Source organism: Leptopilina boulardi, unplaced genomic scaffold (genome assembly GCF_019393585.1).
Source record: "Leptopilina boulardi isolate dan_hultmark-lab unplaced genomic scaffold, ZJU_Lbou_2.1 LbouV2_112, whole genome shotgun sequence".
Taxonomy (NCBI): Eukaryota; Metazoa; Arthropoda; class Insecta; order Hymenoptera; family Figitidae; genus Leptopilina; species Leptopilina boulardi.
The window spans coordinates 4,306,853-4,331,351 of NW_026137655.1; the positions used below are offsets into that span (position 1 = coordinate 4,306,853).

The window sequence follows — 24,499 nt, forward strand, 5'->3', positions numbered from 1 at the left end:
ATAAGAAGTGGGGCGTGGCGGGGGCCAGTGATGGTGGGTGTTGAAAATGATGGACCTACGAGTTGAGGGATGAAATCGGGGTTAAGAGGGAGGGGAGTTTTGAGGGTTGGAGGTTTTTCATTGAGGCGCAAGCGCTGTTAAACGCTGATGTAGGAGACACTTTGGATCTTCGAGAATCGGAAGAGGAAGCCGAAGAAGCTCAGCGGACACAGACAGCGGAGGGCAGCGACGGCCCTGAGCCGGAAACAGGGGTGAAATGCGCCTCCGTCGTCCTCATCAATCGGCCTCGGCTTTTTCGCAGACGAACCCTCGTCAACACTTGAAAAAAGAAACTGACTAGCACATCCATCTGACGGAAATCGGGAAGCAGCCGTCGGCTTGACGGTCTGCACAACCACTTGTGTGAGTTTCTTACTACTTATATATACGTTTGTCTCTCTTCCTCTTATTCTTTAAACATTTGCATTTATCAAATCTTTTCTTGTATATTATTCGTTAAATATATTTAAAGCAGGTTGTGTTTCTAATACCCCAATGTCTCTTAAATGTTTAAGACAGAAATTCAAATTATTTCACACCCTACTTCCATATATTTTAACTTGTTATGAAGAGAATAAAAATTAACTTAATTTTATTGGTTAGAAGTTTCACATTAAATTTTTATAAGAAAGCTCCGAGTAACAGGATTAAAATTATTATTTTTCTTTGGACTATTTTTTGAGAAGAAAAAAACACAATATGATTTCCTATTTTATTTGTAATAAATTTGACTAAATAGCTTATAAATAGCATAGAAAGTGTTACTCTAGAACAACTAATTACTTTTTGTACGGGTTAAGTTATTGTGACATAGAAAAAACCTGGGTTCATTTTTTTGCCAATCAAATGGATCAACATAATGTTAAACGACAGAGAACGTACGTGGCTCACTAAGGTTTTTTTCTGTTCGAATGAAAATCATTTTTAGGCATTTATAATATAAACATATTTTCTTTGAGCTGTTTTAGTTAGTGAAAAATTGTTGAATATTTTATAAATTTTGAATTTGCACTATTCTGTAATAAATGAAGATGAATTATTTGTCAATGAACAATTTTAATTGTCCAAGTCTTTTGTCAAAAGTTACAATTATTCTAATAGATATTATATTAATTATATGGACAATAATTTCAATGAAGCATATCACTTGATCAAATCTTTGTGTGACAAGAGTTTCTCGTTTCTGGTCACCCCTATGCTTCAAGTATATACGTTTCAGCTTATAAGCTAAGGTTAATCAGTATTCTCATTTCCACATGTCAGTAACACTAAAGGAAATGTATTATCAGAAGGTCAAAAGAAGAAGAAGAAGCATGAGATTCAAACAAGTAGAAAATTTGCCGGAGGTCACTTTCGAGACGATATATCGAATATACGCGTAATAATAGAAATATATATTTATTTTTTACTTATACATATTGGTGTCAGGTTCTTAGAGAGCCACATCAGAACTCGGGACTCTTGATAGTGCAAGCTTGGTGAGGTTAATAGAGTGATCAGTAACAAGGTTATAAAGCAATCTGCATAGCTGTGCTCGGTACTTTACTCAACTTGGGACACCCTCACTTTTAGAGTTGCACGGTAATTACCGACAATAATCTAATAACCGGCATCGTCAAGAACGGTAACTGGTAACTGAGAAGGCTTACATTCTATTTCTAACATCTTGTTTTTCAAAATGAAACTATTAGCGATTCTTCAATCACTGACATTAATCTTCGCTTTTAAACTGTGTAAAGAATAACTCGATTTATGGTCAAACAACCATGTGCAATTTAAAAAGTATAGGTATAGAATACCTATACTTTTTTTAAGTAAAACATGAATGAAATTCAAATAATATAGTAATATAGGTTCATTCTTCTCCTCAGATGTTGAGACTCATAAATTCGTTTTATCCCGATCGAACGTATACCTAATTTCATTTGAGTTCTTATTCATTCCTTCCGTCTTTAGTCTTTTCTTTCCATTCTTTCAATTTCCATTTATATTCGCAATCGCAATCGACAAAGAAGTGTCAATATATACGCTATAAAGTAAATAAGTGAATGTATATTGAACCTTACATGCGCGTCAACAGAAATGACATAGGGAAACGATTTCGAAAATGAAAAAATCTCTATTTTCAAAGTTGAAAGGACAATCCGACGCTTTCGTCAGTTGCCAGTAAGCGTTTTCTCTATATAGTTAATGCAATTCCACTCAAGTAATTCACTTAGTGTGCAATATCGCGCGACAAAGTGGAGAGCAGTAACTTTAATAGGATGGTTCTGCTTCTGCTATTGACAGCAGGCTGTGCCAAAACTATTTCATCAATTTTCTTCAATTTAAATCTACTTTTAAAATAGCTCTCTAAACACTTTCTAATACTCTCTAATGCAGTTTTCTTGAAAAATCAAATTCATCTCAATTATGCCAAACAGAAATTCTACTTGAAATTACATTCAATTTGAGTGATTTTTATAAACCTTAAAAGTATAATGACATTTTTTCTATTGTTATAATGGACGCGCCAGTAGGGGAGATTGGCTCAAAGTTTCGTGTCTGCCTCGAGCGTGAAAATTTTCACTCTCTGATATATTCAAGGTGCAAAATACATTATTATCAGAAAATTAAGTAAATTTTATCGTAAAAAACATTAAAAATTTGTCATTAGATATCAGACTTTAAATTTGATTGTGTCAAACGCATAATTAGTTAGTTTAAAGCAATTTTTCACATTTTAAGCTATGTGTCTTGGATCTACTTGTTGAAGCTCCTCGAAGCAACAGTTTGCCCTTTAAGTTTTCTCTCTCCCTCTCTCTGTTCGATACTTTCTGAATCGACAATCACCCACAGTCGACAGCTAGCCTCTATTTCTCTTTTGATATATTTAAACATATTAAAATCACAAAATCAAAATTTACAAAATACATAATATTACATAATATTGACGATTTAATATTATTTGTAAAAGAAAATCTTTTTCATTTTTTTTAGAATTAAAAGAAACTAAATTTTAGTGAACTCGCTCTTAATTCATGTTGTACCAAATCTGAATTTGAACTTTTGAGAGTATAGTTGTTAATTGACTGCCTTATATGTTTGACTGTAGACAGGATCAAAGTTGCAACGAGGTATAATTAAGCTATTCATTTGGCAAACTACATTAGCTTCATCTATAGTAAACTAATAATACTCTTTTAACAAACTTGAACGTCTTAATCAGCTCGTATATTTCATCTTTAATAGTGAAACGTAGATCAATAAAGTTAAAAGAAATATAACAATTAATCTTTAACATACATGGAAAAAATTCTTTAATATTAATATTCTTTAAAGGTAAAAGTAGAATATGCGAAACATGATAGTCACGTTTTATACTATAAATTCATTCGTTCGACGGGTTACAAGATTTTTCTATTAGCAGAGGTAGGGGCACGTGCACTGCATTATTCTTCCCTGGGACAAAAGTACTTGAAAAGTACATAGGTGTACTTGTTGGAATTTGCGAGTACCCTTCGTAGAAAATTTTTCATTGTTTGACATGTGTACATGGTTTAATAATAATGAGACCAGATGAATTAGCGACACTCGATCAATCTTCATATATGCTCTATGTCAATTGCAGGGCATCGTTGAATATCTCATTCTTCCGTAGGAAATGCATAGTGTTATTTATTTAATATTTATATGTATTTTACACCTAGAGAAGAAATATACTTCTTTCAGAGTTTAATAATAAAGAAATGAGATGAAAAATAATAAAATGTAGTATATATTTCATTAATTAATGCGATTGAAGAAAGTTTTAGAAAACAAAAGTATTTGAAATTTGAAATAGAATAAAGAATATTGATGTTCTTTGAAAAGTTAGTCAGGAAATGATAAAATAAAAGCTCTGCCTAATTGAGTTATAATAAATAGGGGGAGTGAGTAACTTTGAAAGGGCAAGCTTTGCCACTGTTAAAAGCCTGTAATTAATACGTTTAATTCTGTTTCGCTTGGAGAATGAGAATCGTGACATCCAATGAAAAGAGGAATGGGCTTTAACTTGATTTCGCAGCTTTGTTTTCGAAAGGAATTCTACTTTCGCTTACACTCTTTATTCGATTGATATAAAAATCTCATAAAATTTGTGAATGTCCAATTGACAATTATAAATTAAACATTAGATAATACAAGAAAAGTGGTTTGGCTTTTCGAAAGTGTAACGATGAGTATGAATAGAACTGAGTGATTCAATAAAATCAGGTGAACTTTGTGGACATAAAGTCAATAGATTTCAAAGCTCACGAAGGCTTTCTTCTGTGAACACTTGACTGAACTAAGGTTACGTGTATGTATTTGAGGATCTGATCGGCTTCACCCAAGTGGTGAGTGCCGGAAAGAATCATTAGGGAATAGTAGCTCGTAAGTGGCATGCCATTCTTGCTTTTAAGAGCTTCCAAGATTGTAAAATTTTAAGGTGAAATGTCGTTGCAATTGAAGAAAATTTTATAATTACATTCAAATGAAAAAAAAAATTTAAAAAGAGTATTTTTTCTTTTTAAAAACATACAATTATTTGCATAAATTTTAATAAAACGATGTTTTAAGCGTTCTCATGAAAATAAATAGAATTTAAAATATAGTATAGGTATAGACAAAACTCAATTTATTTATTATTACAAACATTAGTAAACATATGAAACGATTTCAATCATTATTGCTTGGATAATCCAATGACAAGTTGTTTCAGTGACGATTTTCATTTTGATGATATTGACGCAGGGCGCTGTGAAATAATGTAATTTAACAGAAATTAATTGCGCACGGAATGTAAAAATGTGCAATATACTTACAGCCTCCGTACTCTGGCACAGTATTCGTTTACCCACTCTCGATGAAAACGTTGAATATTTTCGCGGGGTACGTGCGTGTCTCTTAAAATGCAAGTCCAAGCAATTTCCATACTGATAGTTACCATCATTTGCATAGGTACATTTAGTTCACAGCGATGATGTATAAGTGTGTCCCAATCAGCATCGGTAACAGAAGATCTGTTCCTCATTATGCTTGCAAACTGATCTATCATCCGCAGACCACCATTTTGAATTACATCACTGATTATACGACTTTTTTCTGACAGACACCTTCCCATTCGATCGCAACTCATCAGAATCTCTTCTACTGATACATTCAAATATTGCACACTCAATTCATTTGGTAGTTCTAAGTGGTCTGACTCGTGGTTCTGTGCTGACGCGTACTCTAAAGTACCTGCAAATTAAAAGAAGAAGCCAACAATTTAGTTGCTAGCTCAAGAGCTAAAATTAATATCTCTCTTATTACTTACAAAAGATAAAAATCAACGACAGTAAAAGGTATGAATACTTCATTGTTAAACACTTGATTGTAAAATGTTGTTATTCTTAAGGCCAACTGCCATTTAAGAATGTAATCGAAATGTATTCTAATGAATTCAAATGCATTTACCTCCAACTTACTTAACATGCCATTCTTATCTAGAAAATTGAAATCCTGCACTTGCCAATAATAAATTATGAATATAACAATATCAATTTTTATGATAGCAGTCGATACAACAAAATTTTATATTTTTTTATTTTAAAATTATAAATAGGCTAAAATTACGGCGCGTAATATTATATTTAATATAACTGTTGCAAAATGATTTTAAAAAAATATTTTAATCTTTTTTTGATACAATTTCAACAATTATTAATTTAATTATTTGAGATCAAATTTTTTCCCTCGCCGTAATTGAAACATTTTTAAGATTTGCATTGGCTCCAATTACGGTGGGCAAAGTAACTATCTTCAAAATATACGTAATTTTGGTCACCGAAACTGATACAAACGCGCCGTAATAGAAAATTACGGTATTAGTTTCAATTTCTAATATTTGTTTAAATAATCGATTTTTATAAAGTTAAAATTTTTTTTTAACATCTATTAGATAACATAACTTTTAGTTTAATTTATACATAATAGAAATGTTGAATTTTCTATTTCAAAGGTGTTTTGACTCGAATCGCGCCGTAATTAGTGCATTTACCCTAGTCTTGTTAGAAATAATGTAATTCTTGTCAATTTTCATAAATAAAAGTATAAAAAAATTTTATTTTTTCCGTTACGAGATATTTAGTAAAAATAAAAATGAGATTAATATTCGAATTTTTTTTGTGTCATTATAAATTATTGTGGTTTTTGATATTATATAATTAAAATTTATTTTTTATACTTTTTTACCATCTGATATTTAACATCAAGCAACAATTAGCAATATAATAATTAAACACCAAAAATAATTATTTATAATTATATAAGTCTTACTTTTATTTTCAAAGTAGTTTCCGATTATTTTTAAAAAAATTTTATCTAATTAAATTATTGAAAATTAATATTTTGTTGAAGGGAGATTAAATAGAATAAGCTATACACGCATTATTTTTAAAACATTTTTTTATTTCATTCAAGTAATACAATTTTTGTGTTTTTGATCATAATAAATCGTCTAATGTTCCCACCTTGTTATTTTCTGTTTAGCTCTGAAAGAAAAAATAAGTATTACATTGTAACCAATAATTATCTATAAATATATGTGAAATTAAAATATACTGTCAGTCTTACATTCGTTCTATGCGATCACAATAGATTGGTAGATATTCTCTTCTCAGACTCTCAAGTCCCTGCTTATTGTTTGCAATTACTTCTGGAACACATTGAAAAATATATTCGAAACCAATATCCAACATTGTTTGTAATACAATATCCCGATGACAATGTCGATCCATTGCTTTTTGCCACAATTTTTCATTCAGAGGAGGATCTTCCCTTGATCTGTTTACTAATAATTCTATAAATTTTTCTCCATTTTTCTGTTCTATCACCTCCAATGTTTCAAGTCCTATAACAGTTCTGCAATGCATATTTCTTTCTTCGCATTTTTGGTACAACTCATTTTTGGACATATTTAAATATTGGTTTAAAAGTTCTGCAGGTATGCTAAATCTTTCGGCTGCTACACCGAAATCTGGAATAAAATTAACGCACAAGCACAAAATGATTTCAAGCTGAATAATCTTTTAATGAAATTTCATTTAATTATCTCTGACTCCCACTTTTTAACATTTTTGACAATATATATTACATTTCTGCTGTTTACTTACAGAAAATAGTTAGAGTACCGAGAAAAAAAACCAAAGCCCTCATCGTTCTGCAATTCATCAACAAATGTCTTTCATTTTTCTTAAATAGGTTTCTCTTATATACTTACACATACATGTACATCAAATTATGTACAAGTAGGTACTTTGTCTTACATAAATTTAAATAAAATCAAAAATAAACACAAGTACATGCATATGTAGAGTTAAATTTATTTAAATTCACCCAAGTCTGTATATTACATTGTAATAATTTAGTTAATAATTTTTTAATTTTATATATATTAATTTACAGCAATAACATTTTCGTATCATTATTTTTTCTAATTAAAATTAGAGAACTAAATAAAATAAGATACAATGTTCTTATTTTAATAAAAAATTTTCCCTTATTTTCGTCTAATTTCATATTATTTTTAGTATACCTCGGAAAAGTATAAAATTACTTTCTGCCCAGTATTGTATATTTACAATTTATATGTATACTGTTCTTTAGAGAGCTTTTTGACAATAGGAACTTATTTTCTGAAATAAATAAATAAACAAAATTAAAAAATGAAATTTAAAAAATATATTGTATTTAAATGTAAAAGAACTGTTTTCAAATAAAACATAGTTTTATATACCTTTTTATTATTTATTCATTATTATTATTATTATTATTATTATTAAAATATTTAGTTTAATCTCTCTTTTGCTCTGAAACAATTCAGAAATTAATCAAGTTTGTTTTTTTGTGAAATTATATTGCAAAGAGCCATGAAAAAGATAATATTTGTTACAAAATTGAGTTAAAAAATTTTTAAGGATATTTTTGATTCCTCGCGTCCTTCAGGATTAATCAAAACAGTTTCTTTTAAAATTGCAGCTAAATATGGATTAATCAGGCAATGTATTTGAATAAGTGATAAGAAATATAGGTTGTTGAAAATCAATTACAAATTCTCTTGTGATAGATAATGCTTTATTAAGAACTTAAATTGCATAAATCATTAAAATTTATTAGATACATATATTTATATACGACGATATACATATACATATTTATGCAAAAGTCGAGTTATGATCCATCTTCTTTGTTGACTAAGCTTCAAAAGTCGAATATTAATAAAATTTGTTTGGAGCTAGAAGAAAGTAAACATAAAAATCATCAAGATATTTGATATGTTTCTCACTGAAGAGAAGAAAGCACTTAATTCTTGATAGATAATTTTTAGAGGAAACTTACACTCTGCTCACTCTATTGCAGTATTCATGCAAATAATTTCGAATAGCATTTTGAAAGACGGGACTAGTGCTGGTTAATCCAGGCATGCAAGGCAAGAGATTTGTCAAACCCGTGTTTGGAAGTGCAGGAAGAAAAGCGTTACTACGGCATTCTTCGTCAATCATCGAGTTCCATTCATTTTCGTTAATTGAAGAATTATGACCTACTCTATCGACTATTCGGTGTATCATGCGTTCGCCACTTATTTGCTCTGCAACGTCTATGGTTTCTTGAATTCGAGAAATTGTGCATCTGTTGACAGTCTCACATTTCTTATATACATCGATTATAGATACCCCCAGTTCAGGAGTTGCTTCGTCAATAGGTATGATAAAAGCTTCACCCATCACGTATTCTGTGCAATCTGGAAATTTATAGAGTAAAATAATATTAGAAATGTAGTGTGTACAATTATGTAATAGAAAAGTTACTTACAAAAAGCAAGCAATATTGTCAACAAAAAATTTAAAGACTTCATCATTCGATACTTAGCTTGAGCTCTTCTAAATTTCAACTAAATTCTTAAGACATGTATGTCATTCAAATGTATTGAAATTTATTCTCAATTTTCTGTTTTATCTATATCGTTTCGGTAGCTGCTATATATTCTAATTTTCATTTCAAATATAATATATGACCAATGAAAATTCTCTTATTTCAATAATTTATTATTTACTTTGTTACAATGTGGGTTAATTATTTATTCGGCCATGTTTAGAATGCATAACATGACGGAGCAATGAATAATATTGTCAATGAGTTGCAATAAATTATTTCTGAACAATTAATACTTTTTATTAGAATTTATTTCATAATAATAATAATAATAATAATAATAATAATACAATGTTAATAATAATTTCCGTTTTCGTCAATTTGAAACCTTCTCTTTGCCCTGTAAAATGATTTTTATTTATTGTAAAGTAAAAATATTTATAACTGAAATTATTATATACATAGAATAAAATCTTACGCTTCTTTGACTCGAAAACAATAGATTTCTGTATATTCGTCTGTAGCCCTTTTTACAGTGTCAGCACTTGGAATTTCTGCTGGAGAAAGGCAACGACTTAAATTATCAAAAGTATCTTGCAAACTTATGATAAAGAAAGGACAGTTCTTTTGTATGAGAATATTCCAATCATTTTCAGTAACTGGAGGTAATTTTTTTGCTTCCTTTACTATATCAATGATTAGATATTCGCCTGAAAATTTCTTCTCTAGTTCCAGGTCGACAAATTTAGAAACAAGACGTTTATCTTTTACTCTGCATTTTTCAACTAATTCATTTCGAGATATATTCAAATATTTTTTTAATATTTCCTCTGTAGGCAACTCAAAGTTTTGGCCTAATGAATTCCCTATGAAAGCTGAAAATTGATGAGTTGTTGTAAATTTCTTTAAACTTAATTCCATGTAATAATTATAAAAATAATTTAATTTTTATGGGCCCTTTGAAAAGTTGTTACATTACTCACTAAGAAACAAGCAAAAATACCCAAGTTTTTGTTAAATTATAAAAAGTTAAACTGATGCTTTTTAAGATCTCAAAGCTAAATAAATTCTTATTTATAAATAATTTTACTTTCGCTTATCGTAAAGTATAATTTTAGATATACAGATACTCACAAAAAATGAACAAACATACTAGTAAACCAATAGAAACGGTTTTTATCATTTTTAAATATTCTCTATCACTTATTATCCAAAAGAACAACACTTATTAAAAAATAATTTTATGAATTATTCGACAAATAGAAAGAATGCAGGTTGCGTGATTATTAAAACCAATTTTATCAAGAAAACGAAGAAAAATTATTTATATTGAAAATAATTATCTTTTGCGTCTTTTGTGATAAAAATTAATCTCTCATTCTTGAGTTATTTTTCTCGTTTATAAATTGATAAAAATAATTTTAATTAGTATTATTTTGTGTAAACTTTTTTCAAAAACTCCTCAATTGTCATAAGCGTACCTGTAAAATGTTTTACACAAGAAACATTTTTTAAAATATTCAAAAATAATAACTCTACAGAAAATTGTGAGACATTAAAATTTTTAATATCAAATTGGATTAAAATAAGAGCGTTGCCTCTTAGTTTAATTCCTCACAATTTTCTGTGTCTTCGTTCACATGTATTATTCATTTATTAATTAATAATTAAATTTTTATTATTATTTATATATATATGTGTGTGTTTATGCGTTAATAATTTCCATTTCTTCCACTTTGAAACTTTCTCTTTGCCCTGTAAAATAAATTTTACTTAATATTGTAAGATAAAAATATTATGAATATTAATGAATAATCTCAATATATTCCTTTTCCCCTAACCTTCTTAACTTTCGCTTGTATAAGTTTAAAGGAAGCTTCTAATGATATATCAAAAATGAGTGAAAATTTTCATTTCAAAAAAGCACTGACAATAAGGCGAATAATTGAACATTCCTTGGAAACTTAGGGGAAGGTTACTGCAATGTAATATGTATAGTATACGTGGGAAAACTTACGATGCTTTGACTCGAGAACAATAAATTTCTATATATTCATTCTTAGCCTTTACTACTGTGTCAGAGCTTGGAGCTTCTCCTGGAGAAAGACAACCACCAACATTTTCAATAGTCATTTCTAAAGTTGTGATAAAAAAAGGATTAGACTGACAGTTATTTTGTGTAAGATTATTCCAATCATTTTCCGTAACTGAAGGTAATTTTTTTGCTTCTTTTACTATATGGTTTATTAGATTTTCGCCTGCTGTTTTCTTTTGAATTTCTTGATCGATTATTTTGGAAGCAAGGCATTTATCCTTCACCCTGCATTTCTTAATAATTTCTTCTCGAGATGTATTTAAATATTTTTTCAATATTTCCTCTGTAGGTAACTCAAAGTTTTGGCCTGATGAATTTTCTATGAAAACTGAAAATTGATAATGACTTATAAATTAATTGTGATTATTTTTTATTATTCAATCTGAATTTCTATCGCATAACAAATTATCTATATATATATATATATATATATATATATATATATATGTATATTCAGTTGAAAAATCAAATGTAGAATATTCTCATTGATTTTTGAGTTTATTTAAATCGAAATCATTGAATCATTTCACTAATTCACTTACTTATGGATATACTTACAAAAAATTACCAAAAAGACTAGTAAACCAGTAGACACAGTTTTTATCATTTTTAAATATATTCTACATAAACTCGTACAAAAATAACAACTTTTTTATTAAAAATTAAATTAAAAAGAGTTGATATTGAAAGCCTATTTAAATCAATTTTATCAACAAAGCTAACAAGATAAATAATAATTGATGTCGAAAATTATTATCTTTCGTGTTTTTGCGATTAAATTTAATCTCTCGCATAATTATTAATTTATTTAAATTAACAAAAAATATAATTTAAAAATTAGTATTATTAATCGTGTTACTTTATTAAGATATTATGTAACATTTATCAATGTGTTATTAATTTTTCCCTTCTCATTTTTTCTAAAATTAATTTAAACGTTTGTTATTTTATACTTTACTCTTTCGTTGTTACATTTCATGAGCTTTTTGTTAAATAGAAACAATATTTTTATGGATTTCCTTTTTGGACAATAAATATGTATAACCATTATCACGCTTGATTAAAGAAGTTAAGTACTTGTCAAAGAACGGAATAAACATGATATATTAATTTCCACTTTGAAACTTTCTCTTTGCCCTGAAAAATCAATGTTACATGTACATATATATATATATTCAACTAAAATTTAATCTACACTTACGATGCTTTGACTCGAGAACAATAAATTTCTTTATATTCCTCTATAGCCTTGTTTGTGAGGTCAGGGCTTGGAATTTGTCCTGCAGAAAGACAACCACCAGTATAACCAAAAGATATTTGCAAACTTACGATGAAGAAAGGACTAGATTGACAGTGGTTTTTTATGAGATTATTCCAATCATTTTCAGTAACTGAATGTAATTTCTTTGCTTCGTTTACTATATGGATTATTAGATTTTCGCCTGCAAGTTTCTTCTCGTTTGACAGATCAACAACTTTGGAAGCAAGGCATTTATCCTTTGCAGTGCATTTTTTCATCAACTCTGCTCCAGTTATATTTAAATACTTTTTTAATATTTCCTCTGCAGGCAATTGAAAGTTTTGGCCTGGTGAATTTTCTATGAAAACTGATAAATAATTACATATATAGTATCGTCATTTGCATTTTTTGGAAACAAATCGTACCAAAATATGTATTTACTTACAATGAGTTAGCAAAAATACTAGTATACCAATAGACACAGTTCTTATCATTCTTAAACGACTATATGTCAACTCGCTTATACCAAAATAACAAATATCGCGTTCATCAATTTAATGAAAAAAAGTTCAAGTTCAGAGCTTAATAAAGCCAATTTTATCAATAAAATAACATAAGATCGATGTTAAAAATAATTATTTTTTGTATTTTTTGTGATAAAAACTTTCCTCTTTCGCATGAAAATTTGTTATTAAATGAATAAATTTAATTAAACACTCATACTTTCATTGTGAAAGAAAAGAATTCTTTTGGGCAGATAATACCTCCCATTTTTCTATGAGTAACAAAATAATGCAAGATTGCAAAGTATTGTTTATTTATTTACGTTTTGAACCTAAATTGTGACAACAACAATTTAATTAAAACGTACTCCTTGAATTGCTGTAGGCAATCATCGCATCGCTGTCAGCACAATACACCCAATCAAGGTTCAATCGACGAGACGCTCTATGAAAGTGGCATGCTATCAACATTTCTTGATCAATATGCGACTCAAGACATTATGTTTGCATTTATTTTTTCAGATCCAGATATTTTCTTTGTTCTTAATCAAGTTTTTATAAATATATTACTACTTTTTCAAAGATTTGTCTGCAGTTAAATTAACATATTGGAAGTATGGCTGCTATAATCTTAACTTAAACTGATAAAATAAAATTGTAAGCATTTGAATAATTGATTAAGTTTCTTTCTCTAAAAGACTCTAAACTTTATTCTGTTAATTCGAGAGTACTAGATTAATTTCATTATAGTTAGAATTAAGAGCAATTTTTATGTTTATTGTGTAGAAAGACGACCGTCAGAATGGGTGGAGGGTTGAATGGATGGCTGCAAAGATGTCGCGAATCACGAAGACTTGTTCTCGTGATTGTCGCCATCGCTTTGCTCCTGGACAACATGTTACTAACCACAGTCGGTAAGATACTTTAATTTTAATAAAAATCTAATTCTTAAAATAATCAGCGTGGTCGAAGTCACTCTGTTGCTACATTTTTTTTAACGATCAATAAGACTGTATAATTATATTTTTTCACTTTTAATAACTTTGTCAGAATGATATATATAGTTATATAATAAATTAATACTCGATCAGACATATTTGATTTGAATTATGTGATGCACAAGGACTTAGGGGTGATTAATCGGGCTTAATCCAAAAATAATGGTCTTTTTCAATTTCACATAGTATAATATCATGAAGACTACTTTTAGATCTCTAGGGAAATATCTGCAATAAATTTTAAGAAACCAATATATGAAATTATTTTATTGTGTCTTTTCTGACGTTTCATATTATTTTCAATAAGTACTTTGCTCAATAAATCAATTTTTTTATGCCTACCAAAAAAGAATTTTTTCTAGTGCTTTCTCATTTTTAATGCCACAAGTACTTTAAATTACATTGACGGTATATGCTGGAGAGAATGTTTTCTGACTGTCAGAATTAAATTAAATATGGTCAAATACATAGCAAAAGTTGCAGTGATCTGCAAACAATAAGTTGCACTATTACCTACTATAATTTTTAATTCATCAAGATTTAAATATATATAGGTAGGTTTAAATTTAATTATTAAATGTATGCTTGTATACGTAAAAATGCAGAATCCAATAAAACCAATCTTTCCACTGAAAACAACAACTTTTGATGGTGCAAAATAAAAAAAATATTGAATCTGAAAAAACGAAAAATCAATTACATAAATAATCTTTCTTAGAATTAATGCGTTTTATTTAAACAATACTTTGAACAAGGTATAAATAAATATCATATCAAAGGGAATATTTTCCTCAACTTATATACATTTATTTTATTTAAAATTGATATCTAAACTGATATCTTATTTAATTAGTATGTCATTAATTTTCTGTTAGTTATAATTTAAAAACTAATATTTTTTTCCTCAGTTGCAAATCATTACAATTATGACTTGGGAGATTTAAATTTAAAGAGCTATAGTTGATTGAATTTAAAAATTTTCATGCGAGAACAATACTTGAATAAGTGTATAATATTTTATTTGCAGCTTTAAAAAAGAATAATGTCTTCTCAAATAAAAAGAGAAAGCAATTTCTAAGGCTATAAAGGTTCTTTAGATGTGGTCAGTTTCTCGGTTATTCGTCGTTTGAAGCTTTTAACTTTTTACTCTTAACACCAGCACACACTCTAGAATGTTTAATTCAATAGGGTTGTGGAATGAAGGAGGGCAAAGGAAACGTATGGGACTCCGTATGTCAAGCCACCAATCCAGATAAGTGGTCATGCATTTATGGAATACCATTGCACTGCGCACATATGTATTCACACACCTTTTTATTAATTCATACAACTGAAAACTAATAGATATTTCATTTAAATATATTATAGCAACGACGATAAAAATCCATAAGTCTACATTAGATCCGATTTAATTGTATTTCTGATTAAATCCACTTTTACATTTATTATATTTCATTTAGAAAGTATGTGAAATATTTTTAAAAAAATTTATTTTCTAGTTCCAATCATCCCCGAGTTCCTGTATGACATTAAACATCCAAATGCAACCTTAAGTGAACACCTGGAAGGATCTTCACCCTTAACAACTGGCAGTCTGACGACAATAACAACACCGACGGCAATGAATGTTTTGACAACGGCTTCTGGAATTAGATGTTCTTGTTGGAATTCATCATCGAATCATACTCATCCGGAATATTTTAATTTTAAACCTACCTCTTTTTCTGGTAAATAAATATGCAAATGCAATATTTTTTGTTTCTAAATTTATACATTTTCAAAATTTTATTAATTTTTCCTATCTGAAAAATTAGAAATTACAACAATCAACGTAACAAGTATTGAAGAAAGAGAAAAAGTTGAACGGCACCGTGAACTTGTGGAGGAAACTGTAGCAGTTGGAATTATGTTTGCGTCCAAGGCTTTTGTGCAACTGTTAGCAAATCCTATTGTAGGCCCACTTACTCATAAGTATGTATAACATATAATCAATTGATGCATACATAATACTTGGTTAATAAAAAAATATGACATATTTTTTCAGAATTGGATACGACATTCCTATGTTTACCGGATTTATTATAATGTTCTTATCAACTTTAATATTTGCGTTCGGTCGAAGTTACGGAATACTATTTTTGGCTCGAGCTCTACAAGGAATAGGATCATCGTGTTCAAGTGTTTCGGGTATATTAGAATTTGTTAAATTTAATTGCTTCTTTTGATCGATTTTTTGAAATCGTAATAAAAAATGATTGTAGGTATGGGCATGTTGGCGGAAAGATATCAAGACGATAAAGAACGTGGAAATGCAATGGGAATTGCTTTAGGAGGGTTAGCTCTTGGAGTGTTAATTGGTCCTCCATTTGGAGGCATCATGTACGAATTTGTGGGAAAATCTGCTCCTTTCCTGGTTCTTTCTGCTCTTGCCCTTGGTGATGGACGTCAGTAATATTTCATTAATTTATTCGCATATTATAAAAAATTATTTATTTCATTCTACTAATAAATCTTTATGCATTTTAGTGTTACAACTACTCATGCTTCAACCCTCGATAGTTTACACGGAAGTAGAGCCACCGTCTCTAAAAGCTTTGATAACAGATCCTTATATTTTGCTCGCTGCAGGTAAAATATTAAAAATTTCTAAATATGAAACTATAAAAATACATTAATTTTCATAAATTCTCGTTTTATGAATTAATCCACAGGAGCTATAACTTTTGCAAATACTGGTATTGCCATGTTGGAACCCAGTCTTCCTATTTGGATGATGGATACAATGGGTGCAAGCAGATGGAAACAGGGGGCCACATTTCTTCCAGCAAGTATCAGTTATCTTATTGGCACAAACCTTTTCGGACCGCTCGGTCACAAAATGGGAAGGTCAGTCGTAAATTTAACATTTCATTGATGGTACTTGAATTTATTGAGGCATGCCTGGTTCTATTTATTATATAAAAAACTTTTAAATAAGCTGCAATATTTCCAATATTGCACAAATATCTTGTTATTCTATCTATTAGGAGTGATGCAAGTAATTTTTTTTACCGGTTTTGACCTTACATATCTAGGAACCTATTCTCAAGCGTCGAAAATCAACTCGCCCGGATAGCTCAGTCGGTAGAGCATCAGATAAAACAAAGATGTATTAGAGAAAGAAAAAAAAAAAAAAAAAAAAGTAGAGCATCAGACTTTTAATCTGAGGGTCCAGGGTTCAAGTCCCTGTTCGGGCGTTTCTTTTTTAACTTTTCAATAAAGTTTATACTTTTTTTTTAATTTTTCAGATGGCTTGCCTCTTTAATTGGACTTGTTGTCATTGGAATTTGTTTAATATGTGTAAGTAACCTTTAGACGCTTATTTTCTTCAGAAATTTTTATACATTTATAGTGAGATTGAAAACTGATTGAGTAGTACATTTCTATGTTTAAATTTACATCCAAATAATGAGCCCCTTTTCAACAATTTTTTCCTATAATAAACTACTAAATTTGACACAACGTTAACAGTTAAAATAAGACAATCATGAAGGTCAGAAATACATACCCATTAAGTGCCATGTGTGACTGTCGCGCCTCCCGCTGTGCTGTATATCTCATTCATTCTGCACCGAGTTAACTTACAATTAGAAATGTACTAAGAAAATGCAATAAAAGAGGGATTTTTTAAAAGTTATAATAAATTGGTGTACACCCCTTAAATTAAAGTCATCGTTTTTATATATATCTTTGATTGATAGTATGTAAATGTTTGTGCAGATACCTCTTGCGAAAAGTATCAACCACCTGATAATTCCAAATGCTGGTTTAGGGTTTGCAATTGGTATGGTCGATAGTTCAATGATGCCAGAATTAGGATATCTGGTAGACATCAGACACACAGCAGTTTATGGAAGTGTTTATGCTATTGGTGATGTTGCATTCTGTCTAGGCTACGCTATTGGTAAATAAATAATATATAATTTTTATTATTTTATATGAGGAATACTTTTTAGTCGCGAGGACTCCGCTTAAGAGGACTTGGTGGGAGGTATTGTACACATCTGATTTTCTTCGAATTATAAAAAATTTATTATAAATTAAAAATCTATATTGATTAATTTTTTACAAACTAATATAATTGAAATAAAGTAAAAAAATTGCATCGGCCGGGAATCGAACCCGGGCCGCCCGCGTGGCAGGCGAGCATTCTACCACTGAACCACCGATGCTATTGATTCCAAGAAATTTAAAATTATTAAACATTTTTATCTTATTAGGTCCTGCTTTAAGTGGAACTCTAGTGAACAGTATTGGATTTGAATGGATGCTGTTTTGGATCGCTATTCTTAATTTCTTATATGCTCCTCTCATGTATTTTCTAAAGTCTCCGCCAACAAAAGAGGAACAAAAGGTAATATATATAATTGAAAAATTCTACTCTAAGGATTATATCTGGATTACATATACATACTTTGATAAATAAAATATTATCAACTTTGTTTCAGTCCCTAATAATTGGTGAGAAATCTTGCGTTCGTTATGAATCTTACCAAAATGATGAAGAGGACCCTTAGTAATGAAAAAATATACAATTTTTTAGCTTTCAATTAATTTTACATAATTCCTTTTTTCTTGAAAATTGTATTTTTGGTTTTCGTTTGAAACTGATTAGAATCTAGAAATATCGACCAATTTCCCCGTTAAAAGGAGCAGTAATATTTAATAAAATATTAGGAGCGTTTTTGTTCTTATTAGAATTAACAAATTCTAAGAGTTAGAAATATACACGTAAAAAATTGAAGAGCTTTCTGGATAAAATCAAATTGTACCTACATACACTTGTTGGAAAATTAAAAAAATTCTAGAAGCAAAGACAGTAACAAAAATGAAGCGTCTAAACTAAACTTATATATTTACTAGAAAATGTAGATATGCATATTAGATTTTGTCGTGGAAGGCATAAAACAATTTCAATATATTAATTATTATATTGTATGCAATCATAATAACTGCATTACTTATCTAACTATGATGTTTAGATAACAAAAATATTTCGATTCTGGATGCATTGCTCTGACCGTACAACAAATAAGTAGAATCGTATTTAGGTATATATATAGGGAAATTAGTTGAACATTGTGGACTGAATTTTACCTAGGACTGATTTATTGTCGTATATGAAATAAAAGAAAATCGGTCCTTAGGTGAGATGAAATCTATATAATTATATAAATATCACATGTTACGTCTTTCACTTATAAAATTTAAAAATAAATGTTCAAAGTATAAACGTTGTCAAATATAATCATATCTTTCATTGAGATAACATGTATATTATGAGATATGCGATGCAAGGCAACTGATTATTAATGTTCTGCACCTATATATTTATTAATATAGAAAGTTGCATATTAAATATTAGATAAAAGATAAATTAAATAATATATGAATAATCAAAATTGCATGTCGTGGGCTATAAGTGTATTAAATTATCCTACGAGAATCCGTAATTTTAATTAATAATATCTCTAACCTTATTAAACGTATATAATTCATAAATTCTCACATGACTTATTGATGGGGTTGAAATCTTGAAAATTCAAAATTTCTTAAATTCCAAGGAAACCACCCGATTTGGATTCCCTGAATGGCTGCAGGGAAACCGTGCGATGAATGCGATCGGGTTAATTGAAGTGTTCCTTAATATTATAATTGATTACACTTTTGAAAAATACTGCATGATTAAAAAAGATGAATCCCCAATCTTGAAAATGACGACTTACATATTCAGTGCATTTATTTAATATTAATAGTTTGAAAAATATTCAACCTGAGTTTCATCATATTTTAATTCAGTTGTGCGTCTAAACTATTGTATTATTCTTCAAAGTATTGATATTAAATAAATGCACATAATCTTGTGTTTTTTTAATCTTATTTTCGATATTTTATTTTATTTCAAATTCTATGAAAATTTTTCAAATTCAACATCATTTAAATTGAAGAACGTGTCCTTCAATATTGTGAACGAAATTTAGATAAAATATATAAGTGAAAGATGTTTGTTGAATTCCCAGACAACACAAGAATCTTATGTGAGAGAATTTGCAGTTGAAAACTCTGGAGAAGAAGTGTTTATTTTTTAAAAGCTTACTTACTCTATAAATTAATAATAAGTATCCCACTTTTTCTAATCAGCCTACATACACTGATGAATTTCACTGATTTTCCAGTGCATATACGTTCATTGAAATAAATGTTATACTTATCGCTCATTCGAATTTAGAGAGTAATTTTGAAGCTTTTGACAAAAATATATAGTTGACTCAATACCATATTTTATGTATTGGTGCACTATAACATTACAAAATACCTATTACTGTGAGATTATTATAAATCATAACAGTTTACGATGTAATCTTACAGTAATATAATATATTTCACTGTTATGGTCCTACACTTATACATAATACATAAGCGCAAATAAAAAATTATTCAATTATCTGCATGTATAATAATAATTGCATAAAGTTGCATAATAGAAAAGATTTTTTCTTTCAAATAATTAAATAATAAACTAAATAAAATATTCTTCTTATTATATAAATAATTCTAAAAAACGTTAGTGTTGTAAATGATGTAATGAAATGTTTTTGTCTTTTTTATTAGAACTGTATTAAAAGAAAATTATTGTATGACATATTATAGGTAAACAAGCTACTCTGCGTACCGCAAAAAAAATTTAGACATTTCTCGTGAAATTGGAAGAATTAATTTGATCTTCACAAATTTTTAAAATATTTATTGTACTAATTTAAACGTTAGTGATTTTAGAGTCAAGTAGATTATTAAAGTCAACTTTTAAATTTGAAAAATATATAATGATGAAAGCCAAAAGTAATAATAAAAAGTAAATTTTATTCGTCTGTAAACTTGCAAAGATTCGATATTCACTATATACTTTACCTATGTATGTACATAGGTATGTATACATAATATATATATGCATGTATTTCGACAGAAACAACAGTAATATAACCATGGAATCAAACAAATAATTTTTAAAAAATCAAAAGATATCGATCCAAAAATCTTTTCTTCAATCATGTCTATAGTCTTCTGCTGCTAATTCAGAAAACAATAGGTATATGCAATCTGCAAACCTACTCCCGGTACGAAACGCGAGTCAATTCGTTGTTTGGGGATTGGATAAGCATTTTTCTATCTATATACACTTCTATCATGAAAATATAATAAACGAAATTCGAAGTCGAAATATTTGATAACTAAAAAAACTACACAAAGTAAGGTATATATATATATATATATATATATATTGGAAAAAATATATTATTGTTTAATTATAAACACATATATACCTATATAACAATTGGAAAATGATTTAAGAGATTAATAAAAGTTATATTATTATGTAGTTTCATGATTTTATGTATCTGAAAAAATTATACATATATAAAACTTTGAAATAAATGTTCTATAAATTATTTAGTACGTGTCTTACACTGTTCTCAATTATTGTAAATCGTAGGTCATTATACAAAACGCTAATTCGAATTATATTTATGTAAATAATATTATATGCGCCTGTTGAAAGAAAACCCTACGAGACACTCATCATCTTTTTAGAATAAATAATTGTGTTTATCATTTTAAATTTTACTTAGTTTTTTAATTTCGTTTTAGTAATACACACAACTTTTTTTTAATTTGAATTTTATAATATGTATATTATACTTTTAGAGTTTTTATCTTAAGAATAACAAGTGTCTCGAAAAATCTCGTCTGTACATTTACGTGTATGAGAGAAATTATAATATATATAAATAATATAGTTAAACAACAACAACAACAACAGCAACAACAACATCTATATTACTTCTAACTGCTACACTATTACTACATATAATACTATTCTACGTCCGAATTGCGATGCAATCAAAATGGTTTAAAAAGCTGTGTAAACGGGTCACGTACAGCTTATAAAATATGTAGGTGTATTGTCTAAATAAATACAACGAAATATTAAGTTTTTTTTTTAAATAAACTAAATTTATTTATTTATAAAAACATTAACTGACACGACAAATGATAAATTTAGTAATTATATACTTTGTCGTTCTATTTAATTTAATGATTGAACGAAATTTCAATGCAACGAAATGAATGTCATTGTAAAGATTGAAAAAAAAGTATTACGTATTCAACTCAAATATATATGACAAATATAAATTATAATATTTTATTTCTATCATCAATATGATTGAAAAAGGTTGTGATAATAAATTATAAATATGAATAATTGATTATAAGTGAATATCGATTGAAGGGCAACTTAAGACTATTACTTTAATTTTTAATAAATAATTTTAGTGACTCGTCGAGGGCTGCTATTGTGAACAGACAATAAGCAATCAAACGCATCTCCCAGTAATTGATGAATAGGGATAAATTGTTGACTATATTTATTTAAATAAGCCAACCAATCAAAGCAAACATAAAAATGATTGAACAAAATTTCAAAGAATCTAAAATTTCAGTCTTTCCCGACTATGTGTCGTCTCTTTTAAACTTTGAATAAGTTATATAGGTATCATTTGATTTTTGAAAAATAAAATTACGTCTATCAAAGCAAGGCAGGAGGAAAATGAAAATGTCTCTCTCATATTCTAATCTCAAAATTACATTGAATATCAATTAATGTAAGGTGTATGCGTTATTTTATCGTCTATTTCTATATTTAGCCAGCTGGTAAATGGGTCCGATTTAAAGCCTTTGTAGAAAAAATTTATACAAATGGCTTGATTTACGCAGAATACTATATCTGTTATTCTGTGTTATTATTTTAAAAAAATATTAATTCCTTTTATATACATAGCTTCAAACTTGTCAAATATTATAAAGCAATTGAAAATATATACAAAAAAGAACATTATAAAAATATTCGGCTTCGAATTGCGTATTGGACTTTGTCAAAGAATGCTAATGGTATACGCCAGGCAGTTATTTGTTTGAAAAAGACAAGGACTTTGAAAATGATTTTGGATGCTCATACCGAAAGGGACAAAAACGGCATAAATTTTGCTTAAAGGCTTAAATGCTTATTCGACTGGCATAATTAAAACATAATTTTAAAAAATAGCAATGTTTTAAATAAACATAAAAATTTCTCGTAGTTCATACGTATCAAATGTGTACCTGTATCGAATTTATGTCAACTTGTATAAACAATTATACTGTATGTATACCATATAAATAAAATTGACGTTAATAGAGCTTTTATCTATTATTATCCTTTTGTAATTTACCTTTTCACTTCAAATTAAATACGTGTAAATAGTTATTTTCAATTTATCAAAGGATCACCCGCTAAGTGAAAATGATTTTGTCTAATCTCTACCATTTCAAACTAATTATTATTTTTATCCCAAAGATGTTTTAGAATCTACATCATCAATAGTAATTTTCTTTATGCGTTTCAGAATTTGCAAAGTACTATTCATCATATGTTGAACTGCATCTGCAAAATTAAATCAATCATTATATGGCTATTATTATTATTATTTAATTTTCATTAATTAAATACCAATTTCAGGATGCTCAATATTTAATTCGGTTTTTAATTCATCTTCATTTATCTGTGATAAAGTTTCCTTATCTGTAAAACCAATTTTCTGGTTACTATATTAAAAATTTAACAATACATTATTGTTTTTACTCTTACTGTAATTATTTAATTCTCTTGAAGAAAGGATTTTATTCTTCTCTGTAATGAAATTTATATCTTTTACACGCTGATTAGTCCTTTCCAATATTGATACATTCGTTTCAATTCGTTTTATCAAAGAAGCTAATTGAAACTGAAAATTTTTTATAATCTTATTAAATGCAACATAACAGATTAGTAAAATTTAATACAATTTAATACAATTGAGTCAAAACTTTGGTAAAAATTGTAATTGTGTTTTTAAAATATTGTTAAAACATTCAATAAAAAGGGTAGAAACTTTATTACATCAATATCTGTATGTGTTGTACGACTTATGGAACTTTGATTATTATCATCATCATCATTAACTTCATCTAAAACATGGCTCAAGAATTGAAGAGGCTCTATTGGATTTTTTTTCACTCGATGCAATAACTCATGAAATTCTTTACAACATTTATCATTTTTCTGCATATTAAATCGAGAGTTGGAAGAAAGGATAAAGAATAGTAAAACTTAAGTCTTTGGTTAAAATAAACAAGCATAAACAAGGAATGCTGTTGTTATAGCAACATATTAGATAGTATAGTATAGTTGAAATATGTATGGTTCATGGAAAAAGGCTTTAGATAATGATTTTAATTTTTAAATATTTTTCTAAAACAAAATTTGTTACTATTTATTAAGATTTCTGTTTTTATTAATTTTTTTCTCATTTCTTTTTCATTTTCTCTGTCAGGAAAATTTAAAATAGATTATTTAAATTCTCACTGAAAAATTTTGCTATTTAATTAATTGTTTATTCCATTTATAAGAAATATGTGGAACTCTATTTTAAAATAAATTGAAAGGCGCAAAATTTCCTTTTCAAACTATTTCTTGATATTCCACTGACTTACTTTTTTCTAACTGTCTTTGCCTGACCTGCAGCACTCTTAAAAGATTTATTAACTTTAAAAATTAAATAATAATGTGAAAAAATGGTAATTAATTCCAATTAAA

At 28.1% G+C, this 24,499-nt stretch overlaps 7 protein-coding genes and 2 non-coding genes across 10 annotated transcripts; 2 read left to right on the forward strand and 7 right to left on the reverse strand.

Moving 5' to 3' along the window:
* Positions 1 to 176: 176 nt before the first annotated feature.
* On the forward strand, positions 177 to 23,064 carry LOC127281044 (synaptic vesicular amine transporter). 2 transcript variants are annotated; one of them, XM_051304532.1, is made up of 12 exons: positions 177 to 402; positions 13,577 to 13,704; positions 15,288 to 15,515; positions 15,603 to 15,759; positions 15,833 to 15,975; positions 16,050 to 16,232; positions 16,315 to 16,416; positions 16,500 to 16,674; positions 17,076 to 17,127; positions 17,548 to 17,731; positions 18,048 to 18,181; positions 18,276 to 23,064. In XM_051304532.1, exons 2-12 carry the CDS (start codon positions 13,593 to 13,595, stop codon positions 18,342 to 18,344), a joined length of 1,539 nt encoding a protein of 512 aa, XP_051160489.1. In that variant the 5' UTR covers positions 177 to 402; positions 13,577 to 13,592; the 3' UTR covers positions 18,345 to 23,064. The 2 variants fall into 2 exon arrangements, with proteins under 2 accessions (XP_051160489.1, XP_051160495.1); XM_051304538.1 differs by lacking the exon at positions 177 to 402 and adding an exon at positions 13,429 to 13,447.
* Positions 4,648 to 5,481, reverse strand: LOC127281077 (uncharacterized). The gene is made up of 3 exons (XM_051304573.1): positions 5,357 to 5,481; positions 4,863 to 5,280; positions 4,648 to 4,795 (listed from the first exon to the last, which is right to left on the reverse strand). The coding sequence occupies exons 1-3, from the start codon at positions 5,397 to 5,399 to the stop codon at positions 4,756 to 4,758; spliced, it is 501 nt and encodes a 166-aa protein (XP_051160530.1). The 5' UTR covers positions 5,400 to 5,481; the 3' UTR covers positions 4,648 to 4,755.
* On the reverse strand, positions 6,469 to 7,308 carry LOC127281087 (uncharacterized). The gene is made up of 3 exons (XM_051304583.1): positions 7,194 to 7,308; positions 6,655 to 7,057; positions 6,469 to 6,572 (listed from the first exon to the last, which is right to left on the reverse strand). Exons 1-3 carry the CDS (start codon positions 7,249 to 7,251, stop codon positions 6,539 to 6,541), a joined length of 495 nt encoding a protein of 164 aa, XP_051160540.1. The 5' UTR covers positions 7,252 to 7,308; the 3' UTR covers positions 6,469 to 6,538.
* LOC127281108 (uncharacterized) lies at positions 8,133 to 9,041 on the reverse strand. The gene is made up of 3 exons (XM_051304623.1): positions 8,893 to 9,041; positions 8,419 to 8,821; positions 8,133 to 8,314 (listed from the first exon to the last, which is right to left on the reverse strand). The coding sequence occupies exons 1-3, from the start codon at positions 8,936 to 8,938 to the stop codon at positions 8,281 to 8,283; spliced, it is 483 nt and encodes a 160-aa protein (XP_051160580.1). The 5' UTR covers positions 8,939 to 9,041; the 3' UTR covers positions 8,133 to 8,280.
* Positions 9,246 to 11,746, reverse strand: LOC127281096 (uncharacterized). Its single transcript, XM_051304597.1, has 5 exons — positions 11,606 to 11,746; positions 10,970 to 11,375; positions 10,087 to 10,707; positions 9,431 to 9,827; positions 9,246 to 9,352 (listed from the first exon to the last, which is right to left on the reverse strand). The coding sequence occupies exons 3-5, from the start codon at positions 10,133 to 10,135 to the stop codon at positions 9,307 to 9,309; spliced, it is 492 nt and encodes a 163-aa protein (XP_051160554.1). The 5' UTR covers positions 10,136 to 10,707; positions 10,970 to 11,375; positions 11,606 to 11,746; the 3' UTR covers positions 9,246 to 9,306.
* On the reverse strand, positions 11,986 to 12,869 carry LOC127281103 (uncharacterized). Its single transcript, XM_051304610.1, has 3 exons — positions 12,733 to 12,869; positions 12,249 to 12,654; positions 11,986 to 12,184 (listed from the first exon to the last, which is right to left on the reverse strand). The coding sequence occupies exons 1-3, from the start codon at positions 12,779 to 12,781 to the stop codon at positions 12,154 to 12,156; spliced, it is 486 nt and encodes a 161-aa protein (XP_051160567.1). The 5' UTR covers positions 12,782 to 12,869; the 3' UTR covers positions 11,986 to 12,153.
* Trnaf-aaa (transfer RNA phenylalanine (anticodon AAA)) lies at positions 16,894 to 17,024 on the forward strand. The gene is made up of 2 exons: positions 16,894 to 16,930; positions 16,989 to 17,024. It is a non-coding gene; the product is annotated as a tRNA-Phe (tRNA).
* Positions 17,929 to 17,999, reverse strand: Trnag-gcc (transfer RNA glycine (anticodon GCC)). Its single transcript has one exon. It is a non-coding gene; the product is annotated as a tRNA-Gly (tRNA).
* On the reverse strand, positions 21,819 to 24,384 carry LOC127281117 (uncharacterized). The gene is made up of 4 exons (XM_051304636.1): positions 23,804 to 24,384; positions 23,513 to 23,648; positions 23,375 to 23,446; positions 21,819 to 23,308 (listed from the first exon to the last, which is right to left on the reverse strand). Exons 1-4 carry the CDS (start codon positions 23,969 to 23,971, stop codon positions 23,211 to 23,213), a joined length of 474 nt encoding a protein of 157 aa, XP_051160593.1. The 5' UTR covers positions 23,972 to 24,384; the 3' UTR covers positions 21,819 to 23,210.
* Between the last annotated feature and the right edge of the window lie 115 nt (positions 24,385 to 24,499).